The 21691-nt window shown below is 35.7% G+C and overlaps 3 protein-coding genes across 7 annotated transcripts in view; 1 reads left to right on the top strand and 2 right to left on the bottom strand.

Moving 5' to 3' along the window:
* Nucleotides 1–7168, bottom strand: part of LOC132270809 (probable LRR receptor-like serine/threonine-protein kinase At3g47570) — a 31289-nt gene extending 24121 nt beyond the window's left edge. Inside the window, exons 1-3 of one of the 3 annotated variants that reach the window (XR_009469581.1) lie at nt 6372–7155; nt 5509–5742; nt 5006–5215 (exon numbers count right to left, since the gene is read on the bottom strand). Coding sequence is in view for 1 of the 3 variants with exons in the window: in XM_059772013.1 (XP_059627996.1) it covers nt 6372–7044 (673 nt within the window). In the remaining 2 variants the exon portion in view is untranslated. Of the gene's footprint in view, nt 1–5005; nt 5216–5508; nt 5896–6371 lie in introns of those variants that run through there. The other 2 variants (XR_009469580.1, XM_059772013.1) reach the window with 2 other exon arrangements.
* A 798-nt stretch (nt 7169–7966) lies between these two features.
* LOC132270807 (uncharacterized) lies at nt 7967–21187 on the top strand. Of its 3 annotated transcripts, none has more exons than XM_059772011.1 (4): nt 7967–8177; nt 8281–8457; nt 14920–15047; nt 19392–21158. In XM_059772011.1, the coding sequence occupies exons 3-4, from the start codon at nt 14938–14940 to the stop codon at nt 20740–20742; spliced, it is 1461 nt and encodes a 486-aa protein (XP_059627994.1). In that variant the 5' UTR covers nt 7967–8177; nt 8281–8457; nt 14920–14937; the 3' UTR covers nt 20743–21158. The 3 variants fall into 3 exon arrangements, with proteins under 3 accessions (XP_059627994.1, XP_059627993.1, XP_059627995.1); XM_059772010.1 differs by having other exon boundaries at nt 7971–8160; XM_059772012.1 differs by lacking the exons at nt 7967–8177; nt 8281–8457 and adding an exon at nt 17740–17865 and having other exon boundaries at nt 14919–15047; nt 19392–21187.
* Nucleotides 10691–12850, bottom strand: LOC132269873 (receptor kinase-like protein Xa21). Its single transcript, XM_059771106.1, has 3 exons — nt 11931–12850; nt 10912–11808; nt 10691–10760 (listed from the first exon to the last, which is right to left on the bottom strand). The coding sequence occupies exons 1-3, from the start codon at nt 12848–12850 to the stop codon at nt 10691–10693; spliced, it is 1887 nt and encodes a 628-aa protein (XP_059627089.1).
* Nucleotides 21188–21691: the final 504 nt, after the last annotated feature.

Genomic DNA, 21691 nt, shown 5'->3' with positions numbered 1-21691 from the left:
GAAGACCCCATGGATACTGAAGTTGCGGGTGTGGATCTGACTGACTACTATCCCCTGAACCCTGACTGTTCATACTTCTACTTCTTACTTGATTAACCCTCGGAGAAAGTACTCATGTTCTTGCTGTGCTTTTAAGACTCTCTGATAGCTTTACTGTCCTTGTTTTCGGCCTCAACCATTAAGGCCTTTCGCACTGCTTTTGCATACTCTGTCGGTTCTGAGGCAACTACAATTGGTCTGATAGTAAGATCAAGGCCATCAACTAAATTTTCTATCGTTCTTTCCTCATCATTGGCTTGGTGCAAACCTCAAGAGTGACGTGAACTTTTTTTCATACTCAGTGATGGTCATATTTCCCTGCTTCAACCCATCAAACTCTTTCTTTAGTTCTCCCCGCTTAGGTGATGAAAAGTACTTCTCGTAGTACAACTTCTTGAATGTATCGTAGGTCATTGTGTCCAGATTATGGGTGTGAGAAATGGTCTTCCACCAAATCTCAGCATCCCAAACAAAGTTATAAGTTGCCAAAGTGATCTTTAACTTGTCCGTCGCCATATTCATGGCGTTAAGATGCTTCTCCATTCTATCCATGAAACTATCAGCAACAAGCGGATCTGGACCGCCTTCAAACAGAGTTGGCATCAATTTCATAAACTTTGCAATGTGGTAAATAGTATCATCTGACTCATTTGTCGTTGGAGGTGGTGGTGGTGGTGGCACGACCTGTGACGATGATGCTCCTGCTGGCCAAAATGCATTAAAAAGAGCTTTCTGAACGGCCAACTTCAACTGTTCCCCATTTATCTGAAGAGGTGGATCAACGGTCCCCCTCGTTTGTCCCCCTCTTGGTGGGACCAAATCCCATAACAACATATCCTCTTCAATTTGCTCCTGATCCCTTTTTATTGGATTGGAGCTAGAACTCTCCCCGGGATCTCTTCGTGGTGGCATGACGCTATAGAAAAAAAGAAACGGGTCAAAAACGATGACACTAAAATACTTCCGAGAACTAAGCCATCATACAAATAACTCGACAGGAAATGACAACACTTAAACACTTTCCATACTTCCAGAAAAAGAAACTCAATCGATGATAAGCATGATCATGCTAATAATATACAACAACACTAAGCACTTAGCGCGTAATCATATAAGCAGTTAAACAATTAAGCATGCCTTTTAAATAATTAAACACCTTAACATATAAGCATATAATCATGCAATTACGTAAGCAATTAAGCAAGTAAACAAATAACTCAACTCTCCATGCAATCTTAGGTAGGCTTCTACCCATTGTCCTAATGGTATTCGAACCATTGCTCTGATACCAAATTCATAACGACCCAAAAAGATACCAAAATAATAATAATAAAATATATAAAATTTTGGCATGACCTCCGCAGAAAAAGTCCCTCAAAAACATGTTGAAATACATAAAAATGTAATGCCTTACTGGGCCTTAAACTAACCTATCATGTCTCAACGCACAACACAATTATTATATCACATTCCCAAAATGATTACATGTATATAAAAAGTCTCGTTCTTCCATCTCATCCAAACAAGCAATACACCTTAGTTACATCAAGTTACAGTCCATAAATGTAGCTAAAATTTTAAAGTCCATAGCTTACAACATTATACCAATTAAACTAAAGTTTCACAAAATAGTTGAGATTTCATTTACAAAAGATTAGAGTTCTAATACAAAAGATAGCAAAATAAAATAAATCTTAAATCTCGTCTAAATTTGTGATGGATCGTCATCCATCACCTCTTTTCCGTATCTTGAAAAATGTTAAAAATAATGGGGTGAGCATAAGCTTAGTAGGAAATGTCTAAGACACACTTCTTATGACCCCGTGAATTCACATAAGGAATGGGTAAAAAAGAAAGGGGTCATACCATGGGGAATACATATTCTCAACCATAACAACTAGTATGTACCAAATGTCAACCAATCACAAATTTCCCACAATGTCATGAAATGCAATGTTATGCAAATGTCGCTCCCCATTTCCGAAACATTTCCGTTTCAACTTGCAAACCTTTAGTGTAATCCGACCCAAAGCACCTCCAAGGTGTCACGAATAGAGGGTTGACTAACTATCCACGACCACAAGGCACCTCCAAAGCGTCGCATCCGGCCTACTTAGCTCAACCATACTCCCTTCTAGACTACACTAACAACACGGACCACTAGGCGCCTCCTAGGCGTTCGGTTTTCGCAAACACTTTTAGAAACATTTTCCTTAAAATTTATTTCCTTTGTTTTGAAAACATTTTTCCCTTTTCTCTTCCCGATGGATGCAAGAATGCTCCATATTTCAAATCATCAACAATAAAAAATTTTACATATACTATCCCACATAAATTTCTAAAACACAATACTCATACTTTCAATCAATCATCAATTTAACATGGTAAGCATTTAAGGCATGGATTTAACTTCATATAGGAATATTTAATCACTACACAACAATTAACAAGTAGTCATGTGTTCCATATCCAACTTTTAAACAATCCTTGCAAAGATTATACAAATTGAGCATGCTTGACATCAAATTAAGAAAGAAAACTCACAAAAGTATAAGAATTTATGCATTAGAACACCCCTACCTCAAATTTGTAGAAAATTCCTCAAAATGGTTCTCAAATTCGAAATCCTAGGGGAGGCCAAAAGCTGAAATTGCTTGTACTCGCACGTAGATCTCGCCGTGCTCTCCGTTTTGCCGCAAACGGCTTCCAAAAATTCCAAATGGTGAGAAAGAAATTTGATATTGAAGTTTGCTTTCAAAAGAGGGAAAAAAAAAAAAAAAGAGATCAAATGTGAGGGGAAGAGAGAACCTGCGGGGAGAAAGAAAGAATGAGACCAATTTATGGTCTCTTGGCCACCAAATGGGTTAATGGTGGGTCCCACCACTTTCAATAATCTTTTGATTTATTATATATATACACACACACACACACACACATATATATATATATATATATATATATATATATATATATATATATATAACAGTTCACAATATTACAAAATCGACATTGCATTAAAAGATATAAAATTGTGGAGTGGTGCACTTCACACTTTCTCATTTCTCACGGTCATTGTGACAATATCCACAATGGTAGCATTGCTAAAAAAAATTAGTAATAAATAAGTAATAGTTAGGTGTCATTTTACTTATCATAATACTTCTGCATCACATCCTATGAGGCGACTCAATATAATTTGAGGGCTTAGGCCAAAAACATAAAAGTGGCATTTTAATATATAAAATATAATCAATCCAATCAATCTTTCTCGTCACATAATTGATCTTAGGGCTAGTTTGGTAGGTGGGAATGAAATGAAATAAAGTGGAATGGAATGCTTTTAATTCCATTTTTTTGTTTGGAAAGTAATTTTAAAGATGGAATATTTATTCTCCACATTTCTTGGAGAATGGTCATTTCATGAAAATCATTCTACTTTCCAACAAGAAGAATGGCATTCCATTCCCCACTTAAAAAAATACGGAGTAAAAATAAATACTTTTCTTAAACAACGAAATCCAATAAAAGTCAACTTTTTCTTGATATTCCCTCTTCAATTTCGAAATATACATCAAAAATATATATTTGGATTACATCTATATAAATTAGTTTTCCTTTTAAACCATGCATAACCAAACTAGAGAATGGGAATGGTCTTTATTCCCATTCCATTCCATTCGTACCTTATTTCATTCCTCAATATCAAACTAGCCCTTAGAGTTATACAACTTATACTTAAATTTAATGAAAAAGAAGGAAAAATATGTAAGAAATAAGAAGAAAAAAAACAAAGAAGATAAAAGTTAAAAGAAAAATATGGAAAGTTTTACAAATTCTAAAGAAAAAAAAAAAAAAAATTTGTAAATGAGGAGGAAAACAAAAAGGGTGAGATAAAGATATAATTTTTTTGGGCCCCTATTAAAATCTGTTTTGATCACTTCCTCCACTGTTGATGTAGACCAATAAAAATTGAACATGTCTTCTTTTGTTACTAAATTAGTGATGGTATATGTACCTATATCTGATTTGGTAAATAAAGATATACCCACCATATTTGATTTGGTAATTAAAGATAACGTATTTATTTTTTATTGATCTACATCAAGGACGGTGTATATCCTCACAAGTCACAACCTAAGTATTGCCCATATAAGAAAACAAAAAATAAAAAAATTGGGCCTTTCTATTGGGCAGAGTTTAATAACAAGAACAAAATAAAAATTTTAGGAATGTTATAATATAAACAAATAAAAAAAATTGAAAGTTACAATAGAAGGAAATAAAAATTTTGGACCTTTCTATTGGCTAGAGTTTGATAATAGGAAGGAAATAAAAATTTTAAAAAATTTATAACATAAAAAAAAAATAAAATAAAATATTAAGATCTTCCTATTAGCGGGGCCTTAGACAATCGCCCAAGGGTGGAGCCGGCCTGACCTTACCATGTCTTGTTTGAGGGCACCCATTTTTGTTTTCCTTCCCTTTGGTCTTTCACATAAATGGAGAAGTTCATGAGCTATAAGACTAAGAGTATATAATCAAGAATGTGTCTTCCAGCTTGGCACTTTGAGATTCACTGATAATGCAATTTAGAATGGGTTTCAATATGTTGATCATCACTTTAGAAATGATTTTGTAGGTGACATATATGAGTTACAGGTTTGAGTTGTTTTACAACTTTTACTTAAAAAAAAATAAAAAAAAAAATGAAAATACCAATTCCCAACTTTCTAAAGGTTATATCCTTATTTGAGTTCCCCTCCCTCTAATTTACCATGGAAAAAAGAACTTAAAAAAAAGATATGTTAAACTTTAGAGACTCATCATGTCCCACTATACCCAAAATATATGTTAAACTTGATTTCCTTCTTCACCAACCGGAGGGCATTGGGTTAGCCCTAACAAGGAAGATACACTGTTTAAGTTGCTCTGCATTGATGTTAATTACAAACACAACAAATTTGCATAAAAGGTATTTTTTATCAACTGAAATATTGAATTTACGTACAAGAGATATAGATAACAAGTCCAGAAACATTTTATGCAATTGAAGTATGGAAGATACAAGTAGAACAAGTATGAATATGAAATATTTTATGCAGTTGAAGTCCAGAAGATCATCTGCTTCTCAAACAGGAGTTATGGATGTCCTTCACTGCTTTCAAGCTTCATGTCTCTGTAACATATTTGAGCAACAAGAAAAAGATAGAAATGTCAAGGAAATTAGAAATACATACGCAGACCTTTGACATAATTTAATGACTTGTGGGTTCTTAGTATCTATATTCATAAGCAATCAAAACATCCAAGTGTTTTTCCAAGTGATGGGCAATCAATTTCAATTAAACAATCTTTACCCAAAAGAATTTCAATTGAACAATGTTTGGCCATGGACAAGACTAGTTTATTCAAAAATCGAAAACACCATTAGAAACAGACATTTAATTTATTTATTTTTTTGGTTTTTACCTTAATGCATTAGGCTCTGTACGTTGGAGTTCTTCGAAGATTGTTCCTGACCATATTCAGCTCACGAACGACATCAAACGACATCAGTAATGTCCATTCGATCTTGTGGTGACTCCATGGAGCATGCAACTCCTATCTTGATCATGGATGTCAGACATTTCTTTCTGATGTCAGCTCTTGATTCTGTCGAAACCCGATTTCTATTGGGCAATGCTGTATTCACGAGTATTGGGTCTACAATCAGCATAACACGGTCAGGCAAAGCGGTCCTAGCAAAATTAGGAAGGTTAAGGTCAATGGGCCTCTTCCCTGTCATCATCTCTAATACAACAATCCCATAGTTATATACATCCCCTTTTGGTGAAACCTGGCTTCCTAGACCATATTCTGTCATTCACAAAATTAAAGAAAATAAGGGGAAAAAAAGAAGTTGAGATTTGAAAATGAAAACCAAAATTTTGATTAAGGCAAGTTAAATTTACCTGTAACAACTATACTTGATCAGTTTTGTATGGCAGTCCTGGTGTGGCGTAAAATTCCAACCAATGCATAGATTCTAACTTGATTTCAAAATTTAATATTGACTAGTTGAGAAGTCTTGGTTTCTTTAATTGATAATGTTTTATAGTAAGGAAAATGATATAGTGTCTAAAAGTTGGACACTTCAAAGTTCAAATTATTTTATGTGAGTGAAGAATGACATCACTTTTTTCATGGTTATCTCGCGCTTATAAATACAATTGAATACGTTGAACTTTCTTTTAACTTTCTTTCTGACGGTATAGAACGACTCTTTAAAGTAAACATGAAAGAAACAACTGTTATTAAATATATATAAATGGAACAAAAGTTTAGATTGTTACTTGGGGCGGCAGACCGATCCGTTCCCTTTATTTTCAAACTGCTTCGTTTTGGATTTATGGGTTTTTGAAAAAACCGTGCTAGTCCAAATTCCCCTACATGTGCAACCAGGTCACTGTCAAGGAAGATATTGCTTGGATTTAGATCACAATGAACTATTGGTGTTTGACAATGGTGGTGAAGATATTCAAGTGCGCAAGCCACATCAATTGCAATGTTTATTCTCTGAAGCAAGTTTAGGCTCTGAATCTCACTCTGACCGTTGTTTGTTTCGGAGCTTGAATGCAACCACTGTTGTAGACTTCCGTTGGGCATGAATTCATAAACTAGAGCCTTAAAATCATTGCCTTGAAAATCAATACTCGAGCAAGAAGTTATGACCTTCACCAAATTTCTATGTCGGATACTTCTGAAGACCTCACACTCGGTCATGAAACTCTTGGAAGCTCCTCGACGAAGGAGATTTATTACCTTGACTGCAACAATTTCCCCTTGATCTAGGATTCCTTTATAGACAGAACCGTAATTATCCACACCAATCAAATTTGCTGAAGAAAATCTATCAGTTGCTTTGAGGAGCATTTCATAGGACACTTTCATGAATGGTTGCTTCAACAACGACTCAGAAGGTTGAGCCTTTTTTTCCCTTCCAACCCAACAAAACCAGGAAGCCATGCTAACAACTAGATGTGACGAACACTATAGATCGACCTCTACGTTGTCCTTGATATTGTTGGGACTTGGGAGTTGACCTCTACGTTTCATAAAAAAATATCTATAAAATAAAATCTGTGGAATAATCTAAACCATTAGTTTCCACTTGGACAACCCAACTGCCGTGTTCAATGCACCATATCAAATAAGAAATCATCAGGCAGTTTCCAAAGTCTTCATCACGGCGACTCGTTCTAATTTGGGCCTAGGCTAAAAAATATAAAGTGTTATTTTTAATAATATAAATAAAAATAATCACAATTCACAAACAAAATATATATATTTATATATATATACACAAATTTATAATAACAAAAGTTAATAAAACTAAAAAATAATTAAAGAAAAAGAATTATAGAACCTGATTTAGAAAACACAAATTCAATATACCTACAAAATTAGTTATTTTAGAATATATATATTTGAGGCCAACTATAAAATCCGAATAAAGGAGGAGAGAGATAAACAGAGGACAAAAAATAAATTATTTTAGGATATAATATTTGAGAACTAATATAAAATTGAAATGAGGGAGAAGAAAGAAAAGAGAAAAAAAGATTATTTTAAGATATAAATTTTTGGAGACTAATATAAAATTTTGTATTTATTAGAATTTAATAATATTAAAAAATATTTATAATTTTAATTTTAAAATTTTGGAGCCTCTTGTCCACTCCATCTATCGTGTTTCTATCAGTGACGTTGAAAACATGGCTCTAGTTCTCTTTCTACAAGTGATGTTGAAAACATGGCTCTCTCGAGAGACATATACCCTATGATAAACAAATGAATAAAATACTAGATGAATAAATTCTTTATTAAAAATATTTACAAATTTTAAATCTGTTTATTTAGATAATTGAATAAATAAACTTAATTATAAAAGATGCTTGGTTTAGTTTTCTTAAAACAACTTCGTATTTTCATAAAAGTAAAAATAGAAAAGAAATGATTTTATGAGTTGGTGAGAACTACTTTATGAAACTAAACCAAACGCCTGTGGGTGTTTATTTTCGTAGTTCAGTTATCCTTTGTGTGCGTGAGTTTTTGAGAACGTTGGCCCAAGAACGCCCAAAGGTTTAGGGTTGAAATTTGTAATCTGCTAAATACTTCACACAAAAATTAGGCAAATCTTTCCATTTTATTTTTTGTTGCTTTTCTTAATTGTGATCTTCATTTTGGGGCGTTTGATGGCAGTGCTCAGGTAAAACTAGAGAACTCTGGATTGGGGATTTATCTTGTGTTGTTGATGTTCTGTGCGATCGTCTCAGTTTTGGCGAGATCTGAACACAGACCTAAGGCGCATGGTAGAAGAGTCTCACTGGAGCATTGCAAAACCCTTTTTTCTAATCGATTCGCAGAAAGCTGTACGAGGTACTTGAAGCACTCACTCTCTCACAGACACACACTCTGTCATACTTTATATCCTCAGTAATTAAATAGATATAGGTATGAATTCGAGAAAAATTATATGCAACAGAAGTACAAAAATTACAAAGACAAGTTCTTGGAACCAAGTCCAGAAACATTTTGTGCAATTCAAAAGCAGAAGATACAAAATTCAAGAAATGTGGCTGTTAAACGTTTTATGGAATTGAAGTAGATATACATATATGAGTTCAGTACACAAGGCTGCTATGTACTGCAATAAAAGCCATTTTCGAGTTCCTTCTCAGACGTGAGTTTGGGCTGTTTTTTCTCTGCTTTCAAACGCCATGGCCCTGTAAAATGTTAAAGAAACAAAAAGAGAAGAGCCGATAAATGTCAAGGAAATACACAACCTCTATCAAAATGACTTGCGAGTTTCGAGATCTAAAAGTGTAATATCAATTATCAATATGCACTTAAAACATCGAATTGTGTTTTTAGTCAATTTAATTGAATAATGAGGAGTTCAACCGATAATAGCATGCATGTAATTAAGTTTGAGTTTTGACTCTTACCATATATTATGCATTAGGACCTCTTCGAGTGCATTGAAGAATTTTCTCGACCACATTCAGCTTACGAATGGCATCAGTTATGTCAATTTGATCCTCTGGTGATTCCATGGAGCATGCAACTCTGATCTTGATCATGGAAATCAAGCACTCCTTTCTGCTGTCATTTCTTGATTCTCTTGGAATCTGATTTCTATTCGGCACTTCTGATGCCTCTTCTTCATCTACGTTTAGAAGCATTGGGTCAATGATCTCCATAACACGGTCTGGGAAACCCATCCTAGCAAAGTTGTGAAGGTTAAGGCCTTCCACAAACATACTGTCAACAGGTTTCTTCCCCGTCATCATCTCCAACACCAAGATTCCATAACTATATACACCCCCTTTTGTTGACACCGCGCTTCCCAAGCCATACTCTGTCATTCACAAATGTTAAATTACACGAAATGGAAGGAATTAAACCCAGCATTATTCTCTTTTTTTTGATAAATGGACCAGGCATTAAATAGTATTATCACAGAATTTAGATAATACCATCCAAAACATGGATCCTAACCAGGTTTCAATATTTAATCCCAACAAGTTATTGTGTTGAATATTGATGCAATTTTAATTTAATCCTAGAGCAAACAAATATAGATAAAAGGAAATAGTAATGTACAGTGTTTACCTGGAGCGGTATAGCCAACAATCCCCCTTACCCCAAGTGTACTGCTTTGATTTGGAATTTCGAGTTGTTGAAGAAACCTTGCCAGCCCAAAATCTCCAACATGAGCAACCATGTCACTGTCAAGTAGGATGTTGCTTGGTTTTAAATCACAATGAATGATTGGAATTTCGCAATAGTTGTGTAAATATTCTACTGCACAAGCCACATCAATTGCAATGTTTGTTCTTTGAAGCATGTTTAGGCTTTGCATCTCATTCTGTCCATTACTTGTTTCTGAACCCGAATGCAACCACGTCTCTAGACTCCCGTTGGGCATCAACTCGTAAACTAGAGCTTTGAAATCATTATGGGAGTTGCTAGATGTCTTGGAGTTTTCACTTCAGGATATTGTGTAAGCTTTGTTTTGAGTTGCTGGTTATGTTGCTATCCGTGTGAGTTATTGAACTCTTTTTCAGAAGGGGATTTAGTATTGTTTTGAGTTGATGGATTTTTTTTGCTATCCTGTTCTGCTGTTTGAATTTTCTGTGTTGGAGTGTCCGGCGGTAGCTGCTGTCAAGGGTAGTCATGCCTCGTTTCAAGGGTTGGTTGCAAGATCAATCAGATTTTAAATGGATTTTTTCAATCTTTTTGGTGTTCTCAGTTTCTATTATGGGAAGTAGGGGTCTTTGAATTTTGTTGCTTTCCTAGATATAGGTTATATTAGGCTTGTTTGTTTGGTGTTTCCTTTTGGTTGTATTGGATAGGGGTATGCCCCTATGAGTTTTCTGTATTCTATTGTTTATATTTATGAAAAATTTCCTCCATTTAGGAAAAAAAAAAAAAAATCATTACCTTGAAAATCTATGCTTGAACAGGAAGTTATGTCCTTTACCAAATTCTGATGTCGAATATTTCTCACTGCTTCACACTCAACGGTGAAACTCTTGTAAGCTCTTCGATGTTGAAGGTTTAATACTTTGATTGCAACAAACGCATCGTCTTGATTAATTATTCCTTTTTAGACAGAGCCATAACTACCCACACCAACCAAATTTGCTGAAGAAAACCCATCAGTTGCTTTGAGGAGTCTATCATAAGACACGCACTAAAGATTCTTTCAACAGTGAACTAGAAGGTTGAGCCTTTCTTGTTTTTTTAAGCCAACAAAACAAGAAAGACGGCAACATGATCATACCCAAAAGTGTGCTAGCTATTGAGACTAATATGAAAGTAAGAGACCTTTTCCATTTCTTCGATTCTTTGATGATGCATTTGGGTAGTTGTAGATCAGGTATACCCCCGCAAAGCCTATTATTTCCAACAACTGAGATAGCACTAGCGTTTGCGAAAACTCCTCCAATTGGTACCTCACCCTCGAAATCATTGAAGGATAAATTAAAATTCTTCAAGGAAAATTGATCAAAGGATGCAGGAATTCTTCCAGACAAATTGTTATGAGAAAGATTGAAATTCTGGTGGCCTCTCAAGTAACTCAATGAAAAAGGAATAGATCCATTAAAGAAGTTCCCCATCATATATAGATTTTGGAGGCTGGTACAACTACCGAGGCTACTTGGAATTTCATCGGACAACTCATTCTCAGATATTTCCAATTCCACTAAATTTTTTAGGTTGACAATGTCTGAAGGTAGGGACCCAAACAAATGGTTCTGAGCTAGATTTAGCGAAATTGATAAACCTGAAATTCTAATAAGTTGTTTGGGTATGGTTCCACTAAGGTTATTTTGAGAAAGGTCTAGGTTTATTAAATTTTTGCAGTTTCGAAGACTTGAGGGAATATTTCCCTCTAGTCTGTTATCCTGCATGTAAAGCTCGATCAACAATGACAAGTTTCCAATATAATATGAAATTTCTCCAGAGAAGTTGTTTATTCCAAGATTCAATTGTTTTAAATTTTGAAGATTACCAATATTAGCTGGAATATTACCCGTGAATTCGTTATAGTCTAGGCCTAAGAAATTCAGGTTGATAAGGTTAAATATGGCTGAAGGGAGGTTTCCATGTATAAAATTCCCACCAAGCGATAGCCCAAGAAGTTGTTTAGTGAGATTGCCCACAGAGTTTGGTAATATCCCTCTTAATTGGTTATTTGCTATAGCAAATATTTCCAAATTGCTACAGTTGGTCATGGAACCAATGACGCTTAGTTCATCAGGTTCTCCACGTTCAAAATAATTTCTTTCAAGATTGAATCGCCAGAGATACTTGGAAGACTCCAAAATCAACTGTTATTTTACCATTGAACGTTTTTTTCCGACAGTTCAAGCCAATCTAGATTTGGACAATTGGACAATGAGAATGGAAGAGGTCCGGAAAATTGGTTACCCAATAATTGAAGTATTTGGAGATGCGGTAGCATCAAACCAAAGCTCGGAGGAAGACTACCTTGAAGTTGATTTTCACACAAAGAAATAATAGTAAACAAGGATAGATTATACATTGAAGTAGGTATCATACCAGAGAAATTATTGTGACATAACCCAATTCCGCTTATTTGTTTCAATTGACCCAAAGCATCTGGAATATTTCCCATGAAGCGATTTTGAAAGGCAGAGAGACTTTCTAGAGAAGTAAGATTGGTAATGGAAGGAGGGATCTCGCCCGTTAAATAGTTAACATGAATGACAAGAAGTTTGAGCTTGGACAGTGAACCAAGTTCTTGTGTTAGTTTCCCAACTAGGCTATTATAGTCTACACGAAGGTATGTGAGGCTAAAGCAGTTTGATAGGTTAGCTGGGATTTCTTCTTCAATGCTGTTGTTGTTGAGGAACAATCTCTGCTGCCTGAACAATTGACCAAGTTGAGGAGGGATTTCACCTTGAAGGGTGTTGTTGTAGAGCGTTAGGTCCCGAAGGAAGCTTAAGTTTCGTACATAAGGAGGCAACGCCAAGCCTTTGGATGACACATTTAATGTGGTGACTCTTCTATGGCGATGACCGCATGTAACACCTTCCCACTCGCAGAAATGGGAAGAATCATTCCTCGAGCTCATGTTTGACTGGAACTCCAGCAAGGCAAGACGATCTGTCTCGTCTACATTAAAGCTACTAGTACTGGCAGTGGCATTGGGGAGGATACTTATGATCATATGCAGTAATGTGGTTAACACTAGAAATAGTGTTCCTAGTCTGAAGGAGCCGAGAGGCATTAGACTCATTTCCGAAAGAGTGGCTTTCCGTGGCCTTGATTTGTGTGTACTCAGATTTGTCATGGTGTTTGATTGATTGAATAACCTTTTGATGCTAGCATTGCCCAGAGAATTGAATATGTATGTGTGCGTGCTTAGCTTGGTCTCAGATGACGGCTGTTAAATAATTTATTTTTTAAGTTGTGTTGGCATTTCATTGACATTTGAAGTTACACCTTGTGGCCGGCCAACGTGCATCTGCCAAATTAACTATGAAAAAAAAATGATTGATGACAAACTTTTACTTGGAATTAATGTAGTCACCAATTTGAGCAATTATTATGACAATTGCAACTGTCAATTTTCAATTTCAGCACTAAGGCATTACTGAGACAGAATAAGTATTTGTCATGGTTTGACGTTAACGTCTTATGGCATTGGATTTAAAGTTGCTACCCCATTCCCTTCTTCCCTCTTGGTGTATGGATTTCAAGTTGTAACCACCTTTTTTTTTTTGATAAGTAATAATGAATTAAAAAAGTCGTTCAATAGGTGAACGCGTCCCATAAACATTAGAGAAACCGGGGTCTATGGTCCCAAAGAATTCAAAATAAATCAATTAATGTTGCACTCATGACAAGTTGTAACCAGCTTATGCTGCATTGTCTCATTTGGAAGATAAATTTGATGGATCAGTTCAGCACAATGGAAATATATTAGGATGTGTTGAGGGTTTAATCTCCAAGGAATTTTATTAACTAAAGAATCCTATAAGCTACAAAGGACAGGAACTACAATAGTGAAATAAAGAATTCTCACTTGTAAATTAGGATAAATTACAATTACATTTTCTCAGGTTAACCTTAATTACAAATATATCTGTGGAGTTTGACTTTTGATACTTCTTACAATCTTACGTCACCCCTTAGGTTTTGTCTTTGACATTGTCATATGACATCATGTGAATTGACTAGTTTATTCTTTTACTTAAAAACTTTATTAATCTTTAAAATATAAACCTATTGACTTGGATTGAGCCACATGAACTTCATAAACCTAATCAGGATTCTAGATCCTTGCAGTTACAGCATAGTTTTCAACATAATTAAATCTGTTTTCAAGGTATTAAATTTATTTATTTCAACCATATTTAGTGTTTTGAAAAACAAAATAAATGTGTATTGAAAAATAAACAAAATAGATTTGATGTGTTGACAAATTACAGCAGACTTTGGAGAGATGCTCTTTCCAAAGTCTTCTTTTTGTCACTTCTAAAGTCTTTCTCTTCCCTTTCCAAAGTCAGTCTTCCCACTTGAAAGACTTTCTGTTGTTAAAAATTAGTCAGAAAATGTTATTTTTAATGGAAAGTTTTTTACATGGTCCCAACCAATCATAACTCGACATGCAATCAAAGATGTTCGTTGTTTTGATTGACAGGACCTAATCTAAGTCTTCCTTACGTCTGATAGATTGCCAATCCTCAATTAGGTTAGAAGTTTTGGAAGAATCGGCCACAAACAACTCTATCTGGATCACTCCCACTAAAATTAGCTAAGTAGATACGCTAGTCAATTTCTGAGAACTTCCACTACCTTTACCAATGTTTTAATCTCACGCCAATCCCTCTCTTCTCCCGGCACCCTTCACATGATGTGCTTATCAGCTTTGAAGTTCTCTCTTCCTCTGTTCGTCTCACTATGTAAGGGTGTTTAGAGTTTATGGTTTGGTATGAGAGAACACGACAACCGTTTTAGAAAATGTGAGAGACTGCTTGATTCAGTTTTTTGATTTGAAAGAGCTTAAAATATAAAAATAATTATTTGGTTGTCATTTTTTGAAAATTCAGTTATAAAAAAAATAAAAAATAAAAAAAACAAGATTTGTTTTTAAAGAACTGTTTTCACTCTGAACCAAGCAAGCCCAAAGGGTTTGGGGTTGAAACATCTGCTGTCGCATAGCAAAATGCTATGCCAAATTAGGTAAATCATTGTGTCTTATGTGGTGTATGTTTATTTTTCTGTCTTGTTTCTTAACTATGATATTGGTTTTCGGACATTTGTTCTGACACATATATAATGGGGTTGGTTAACGCAAACCAGGAGTACTTCCGATCTATAATGGTACTGGAAATAAGAGTCTCATTGGAGAATTGCAACACACTTTTTCTATTCTCTCGGACTTGGAACTCAGAACAGAAGACCTGTGCTCGCAGAAAAAGTCATATGAGGTACATGAAACAGACTCTCTCTCTGTCACACACACACACTTATAATTTAATTACTGAGGATAAATATAGGTATGAAATCAAGAAACATTATATGCAATTGAAGTACAAACGGTACAAGGACAAGTTCTTGGAACCAAGTCCATGAACATTTTATGCAATTGAAATACAGAAGATTCAAAATACAAGAAATATGGCTATTAAAAGTTTTATGGAATTGAAGTAGATATACATATATGAGTCCAGTGCACAAGACTTCTATGTACTGCAATAACAGCCATTTTCGAATTGCTTCTCAAACATGAGTTTGGGCTGTTTCTTCTCTGCTTTCAGACATGATGACCCTGTAAAATGTTAAAGAAAAAGAAGAAGAGAAAAGCCGAGAAATGTCAAGGAAATGCATAAACCTTTATCAAAATGACTTACGAGTTTCAAGATCTTAAAATGTAATATCAATATGCACTTAAAACATCAAATTGTGTTAATTGAATAATGAGGAGTTCAACCAATAAAGCATGCATGTAATTAAGTTTGAGTTTTGACTCTTACGATTGTGCATTTTGTCCTCTTTGAGTGCCTCGAAGAATGTTTTTTTATCAAATTCAGCTCACGGACGACATTGGTTATGTCCATTCGATCCTGTGGTGATTCCATGGCGTACGCAACTCCGATCTTGATCATGGAAATCAAACACTCCTTTCTGTTGTCATTTCTTGATTCTCTTGAAATCTGATTTCTATTGGGCACTTCTGATGCCTCTTCTTCATCAACTTTAGAAGCATTGGATCTACGATCTCCATAACATGGTCTTGGAAAGCCATCCTAGCAAAGTTATGAAGATTTAGGCCTTCCTTGAACATACTGTCTACAGGTTTCTTCCCTGTCATCATCTCCAACACCAAGATTCCGTAACTATATACATCCCCTTTTGTTGACACCTTGCTTCCCAAGCCATACTCTGCCATTCACGAAAGTTAAAAATCTCAACATGAAAAGAAAAAAACCCAGCATGATCCACTCTTTATTGGTGAATGAACCAGGCAATAAATTGTATTATCCTAACCAGGTTTCAATACTTAATCCCGAGAAGTTATAGATTTACTGATGCAATTTTAATGTAATCCTAGAAGAAATAAATATAGATAAAAAGGAATAAGGAAACAAATATAGATAAAAAGAAATAGTTATGTACAGTGATTACCTGGAGCAGTATAGCCAACAGTTTCCCCTACTCCAATTGTGCTGCTTTGATTTGGAATTTCGAATTGTCGAAGAAACCTTGCCAGCCCAAAATCTCCAACATGAGCAACCATGTCACCGTCAAGTAGGATGTTGCTTGGTTTTAGATCACAATGAATGATTGGAATTTCACAATAGTGGTGTAAATATTCTAGTGCACATGCCACATCAATTGCAATGTTTATTCTTTGAAGCATTTTTAGGCTTTGCATCTCATTCTGTCCATTACTTGTTTCTGGACTCAAATGCAACCACCTCTCTAGACTCCCGTTGGGCATGAACTTGTAAACTAGAGCTTTGAAATCGTTACCTTGAAAATCTATGCCTGAACAAGAAGTTATGACCTTTACCAAATTTCGATGTCGAATATTTCTCATTGCTTCACACTCGGCAGTGAAACTCTTGGAAGCTCCTCCATGTTGAAGGTTTAAAACTTTGATTGCAACAATTGAATCATCTTGGTTTAGTGTTCCTTTATAGACACAGCCATAACCACCCACACCAACCAAATTTGCTGAAGAAAACCCGTCGGTTGCTTTGAGGAGTCTATCATAAGACACTTGAACTAAAGATTCTTTCAACACTGATCCGGAAGGTTGAGGCTTTCTTGTCTTTTTAAGCCAACAGAACAAGAAAGATGACAACAGGATCACACCCAGAAGTGTGCTTGCTATTGAGATCCACACGAAAGCAAGAGACCTTTTCCATGTCTTTGATTCTTTGACGCTGCATTTGGGTAGTTGAAGGTCAGGTATACCTCCACAAAGCCTATAATTCCCAACAACTGAGATAGCACTAGAGTTTGCAAAAACTCCTCCCATTGGTACCCCACCCTCGAAATCATTAAAGGATAAATTAAGATTCATCAAGGAGAATTTATCAAAGAATGCGGGAATTCTTTCAGACAAATTGTTACGAGAAAGATCGAGGTCCTGGAGACCTCTCAAGTAACTTAATGACAAAGGAATAGATCCATTAAAGAAGTTGCCCATCATGTACAGATTTTGGAGGGTGGTACAACTACCAAGGCTACTGGAAATTTCACCAGACAACTCATTCTCAGATATATCAAGCTCCACTAAATTTTTTAGGTTGCCAATGTCTGATGGTATGGACCCAGACAAATGGTTCCCAGCTAGATTTAGCTAAATTGATAAACCTGAAATACTCAGAAGTTGTTTGGGTATGACTCCACTAAGGTTATTGTGATGTTTGTATATAATTGTGTGTGTGTGGTGTGTGATTTAAATGAAAAAGGAAATGAGAAAAAGAAATTATAAAAGAAGTGGGACCCACATCACTTTTTAAGTGAATTGTGAGACCAAAATTGGTCTCTCCCTTTCTCTCTCTCTCCCGACAGACGCCTCTGCTTCTCCTTCTTGTCTTTTTTTTTTTTCTTTTCTTTTCATTTCAAGCTTCCATTGTTGATTACTCCTTCATCTTTTGTCGGATTGAGGTGCCGTTTGAGGCAAAACGAAGCTTGTGTCAAGCTCTACACATCCATACCAACAATTCCAGATTTGGTGCACCCTTTGGACTTCGAAATTTAGGACCCATTTTCTAGGGTTTGCTCATTTTTGAGGTAAGGACATCTTAAGCCATGGAATCTTGCTCTATAATGAATCATGCTCCTCTATGTGTGTTATAGTATGTTTAATTGTTGTTGATTTTGATTAAAATGATTTAATTGACAACATGCTAGTTATGTAAATGTGTATAACATGGTTGAATGAAAAGTATGTCTATGTGATGGTTGTTTACATTTTTTTTTGAGGTTACTAACATGCTATAATGATGCCATGAGAACATGCTTATTTATTATTGTGCTAAGTTCCCATTTGTCATTATATTGAGATCATGACATGAGCCTACATCTCATTGGGTTGCATGAAAAAGGGAAGTGGTTGTCTTGAAATGAAAAGCGGGATTTGGGAATGAATGTTTTGGAAAAAAAAAAAAAAAAAAATTGGTTTTGACAAACCCGGTCGCTGCGGGGTTACCAACGGGCCGGAGGTTAATATAGCCTAGAGGGGACTAGGGAGTCGCCTTAGTGTGGTTGAGCTAGCTGGGCCCCATAATGACGCCGCGGGGTTACCAAGGGTCAGGGACACTAGCCAATCCTCCTCTCGTGTCGCGGCGGGGTTACCAAAGGGCGGGCTGTATTAACGTTTGAAAGTGATGGTTTTGAGAATGAAAATGGGGAGTGTCATTGACATGCATTGCATTTCATTGCATTGCATTGCATTGTTTATAATTGGAATTGAATTGTATGTTGTATTTGATCCCCTATGTTGTATGATCCCTATCTCCCATTGGCCTATGCTTTGATTGGATTCACTAGGACACAAGAATTGTGTCTTAAGTGTCACCTACTGAGCATATAGCTCACCCTACTATTTATATATTTTTTTTCAGGTCTTGGAAAAGAACCGGTGGACGACAACCCACCTCAAGCTTGAGTGATACTAGAAGCTCACTTTTGTGTCTTTTGTATATCTCCCATTATTTTTGCAAAGCACTAAAAGTGTGAAGGTGTATATGTATATTTTGCAAAACTTTGTTATGTAATGTAAGGTATTTGATAATATTTTGGATGTGAATTTGATAACATGTAAACCTTATTGATGCATGGGGAGAGTAATACTAGTTTGAGGTATTATCGAGGTCATTTGATTGTGTATTATCATCTACTATTGCCGTGAATTCGGAATTTGAGTCGTGACAGGTTAAAAATGCAATTAAACAGGTTGTGATAGGCCTATTTTTAGGGGAGGTCATGCCGAATTTATTTTTTGTTTAAAAAGTATTAGTTTGAGACGTTACAAATTTGGTATCAGAGCCAAGGTTCGAAAACCTTTAGGACGACGGGTAGAGGCCTACATAGAGTCGCATGGAATGTTGTTTGTGTTGCTTACTTGACTACTTGCTACGTGGTATCTTATTTAAATGAGCATGCTTAACTGCCTATGTGCTTACTTGCTTACTTGTTTATGTTAAAATGTTTCTTGCATAGTCTTGCATGCTAAGTGTTGTACGGTATTAATTCTTGTTGAGTCGTCTACAGTGGACCTTAGTGTCATGTTTCTGAATCGTTTTCTCGTTTTATAGCACGATGTCACGGCGTGAGGAACCTAGAGAAGTTGGCCCTAGACCAACAAGGGGTGATGTTGGTGAGAGCTCTAGCTCCAATTCGGCGGAGCCAGTTGATGAGAACATGCTTCTTAGGGACTTGATTCCCCCAAGAGCTGTTCCCTCAAAAAGAGAGAATGTTGAAACACCCGTACCTGTAGAAGTGGGTGAAGGTTCTGTGGCACTGGAGTTTAATCGTTTGTTGCAAAATGTCGTGAGGGCAACGATTGTTGCTCAGCCGCAGTTGGTACCACAACCTACAGTTCGAGTTGAGGAGACTCCAGCTCAGAAGCGTCTCAAGATCATTAAGGGGTTTTCTCAGCTGATCCCGGTTATGTTTGAGGGCGGTGCGGATCCAATGGTAGCCGACAACTACATGGATCAAGTCGAAACTCAGTTGACCTCAATGGATGTGACAGAGGATCACTTGAAGATCATCCTAGCAACTTACAAGTTTGCTATGGATGCCAAGGTTTGGTGGAAGTCGATCACTAACCAGTACAAGATTGAAGAGATGAGTTGGGACAAGTTCAAGGAACTGTTCTATGAAAAGTACTTTCCGCTTTCCAAAAGATGGGAGTTACAAGACCAGTTTCATAATCTTATTCAAGGGAACATGTCAGTGGCGGAGTATGAAAACAAGTTCACCTCACTCTCCCGTTTTGCTCCAGAAGTGGTGAGAGATGAAGCTAACAAGACTCGAAAGTTTGTATCGGGTCTTAATCATCGAATAAGGCCGTTGATCACGACACAGTTTATTAAGGTTTACTCTGAAGCAGTGGAAAGGGCTTTGATGCTAGAGGCTGACAATAGAGAGAATGATGCAAGAAGAGAGCAATTGAAGCAAAAGAGGGGTGCAGGGCCATCCTCAGAGGGATCTTCTTGGAAAAGGAACAGGGGCAGTCCATCTCAGTTTCAGGGGCAACAGTTTACAAGATCTGCTCCTACCACTCCTATGCCAGCTAGATTTGACAGGAGTGCAGTTGTTTGTTATCAGTGTCAGCAGCCCGGACATTACAAGTCCAGTTGTCCGATGAGATCGTCTTCAGTTTCGTCAGCTCCGAAGGCTTGTTATGGGTGTGGCCAGCAGGGTCACTTGATTCGTGATTGTCTGAGTCAGAGAGCAGGCACCATTAGTGGCAGAGGGTCACAGCAGAGGCCGTCACAATCGGCTACAGTTCAGTCATGTTTCAGACCACCACCACCACAGCCTACTATGTCTTCACAGGGTTCACGATCAGTTAGGAGGGATACTCTTACTATGTCAGTGCAACAGTCAGGTGTTCAGGTTGGCAGTCCTCAGGCACAGGTACCACAGGGACGTGTGTAATACCCCTAATTTTAAAAGGATAGTCTCGGTATTTATTTATTTATTTTTATTATATTTTTTTTAATTGTTTAATTGATTATTTGACTAATTGTTTATGTGTTTAATTGAATTAAGTGTTACTTGATTAATTGGTTACTTATCTATGTGTTATTTGTATTTTGTCTAGGTGTTATTTGTATTATTTGTTTAATTAGATTGTGTGCTTAAATGATGTATTTGATTAATGTTAATTAATTATAAATTAAATGTTTTCATTTCTTTTATTATTTTATTTTATTTTTCTTTTATGGTTATGGTTAGTGGTAATTGGCCAACCAATTGGATCCCATGGACTGCTTGGATAGGAGGTTGGATGGGTATGAATAATTATCCATGGATAGTTGTATATGTATATATATAGATATATATGTATATACATATATATAAAAAGGAAAGTAATTTATTAATATTATAGTAACTTTAGTATTAATAAATAATCTGATGTATATATTTTATATATTTATATAATAAGGATATACATATATTTTATACGTAACATGTTTTAAGTTACCTTTTTAATATTATGGTAACTTTAGTATAAATAAATAATCTGATGTATATATTTTATTTATTTAATGAGAATACAGATAGATTATATACTTAACATGTTTTAAGTTACCTTTTAATATTATGGTAACTTTAGTATTACTAAATAATCTAATGTATATATTTTATTTAATTAATAAGGATATACATAGATTATATACGTAACATATTTTAAGTTACCTTTTTAATATTTTCATTTTTATTTATTTTTATTAAGTTGACTTGGATTGGGAAAAGGAATAGGGTTATTATTTAGCCTATAAATACACAACTATAGGTTGAAAAAGGAGTGAAAATATATCACGTAATATATTCTAGAGAGAGAGTTAGAGAGAGAAGGAGAAAGAGGGAGGAAGGAGGAGAA

Source organism: Cornus florida, unplaced genomic scaffold, assembly GCF_030987335.1.
Source record: "Cornus florida cultivar Cherokee Brave unplaced genomic scaffold, ASM3098733v1 CherokeeBrave_3.0.0_Hap2_Chr08, whole genome shotgun sequence".
NCBI classification, from domain to species: domain Eukaryota; kingdom Viridiplantae; phylum Streptophyta; class Magnoliopsida; order Cornales; family Cornaceae; genus Cornus; species Cornus florida.
Note: the sequence above shows the minus strand (reverse complement) of the source record. Positions and strands in the feature narration are given on the sequence as shown.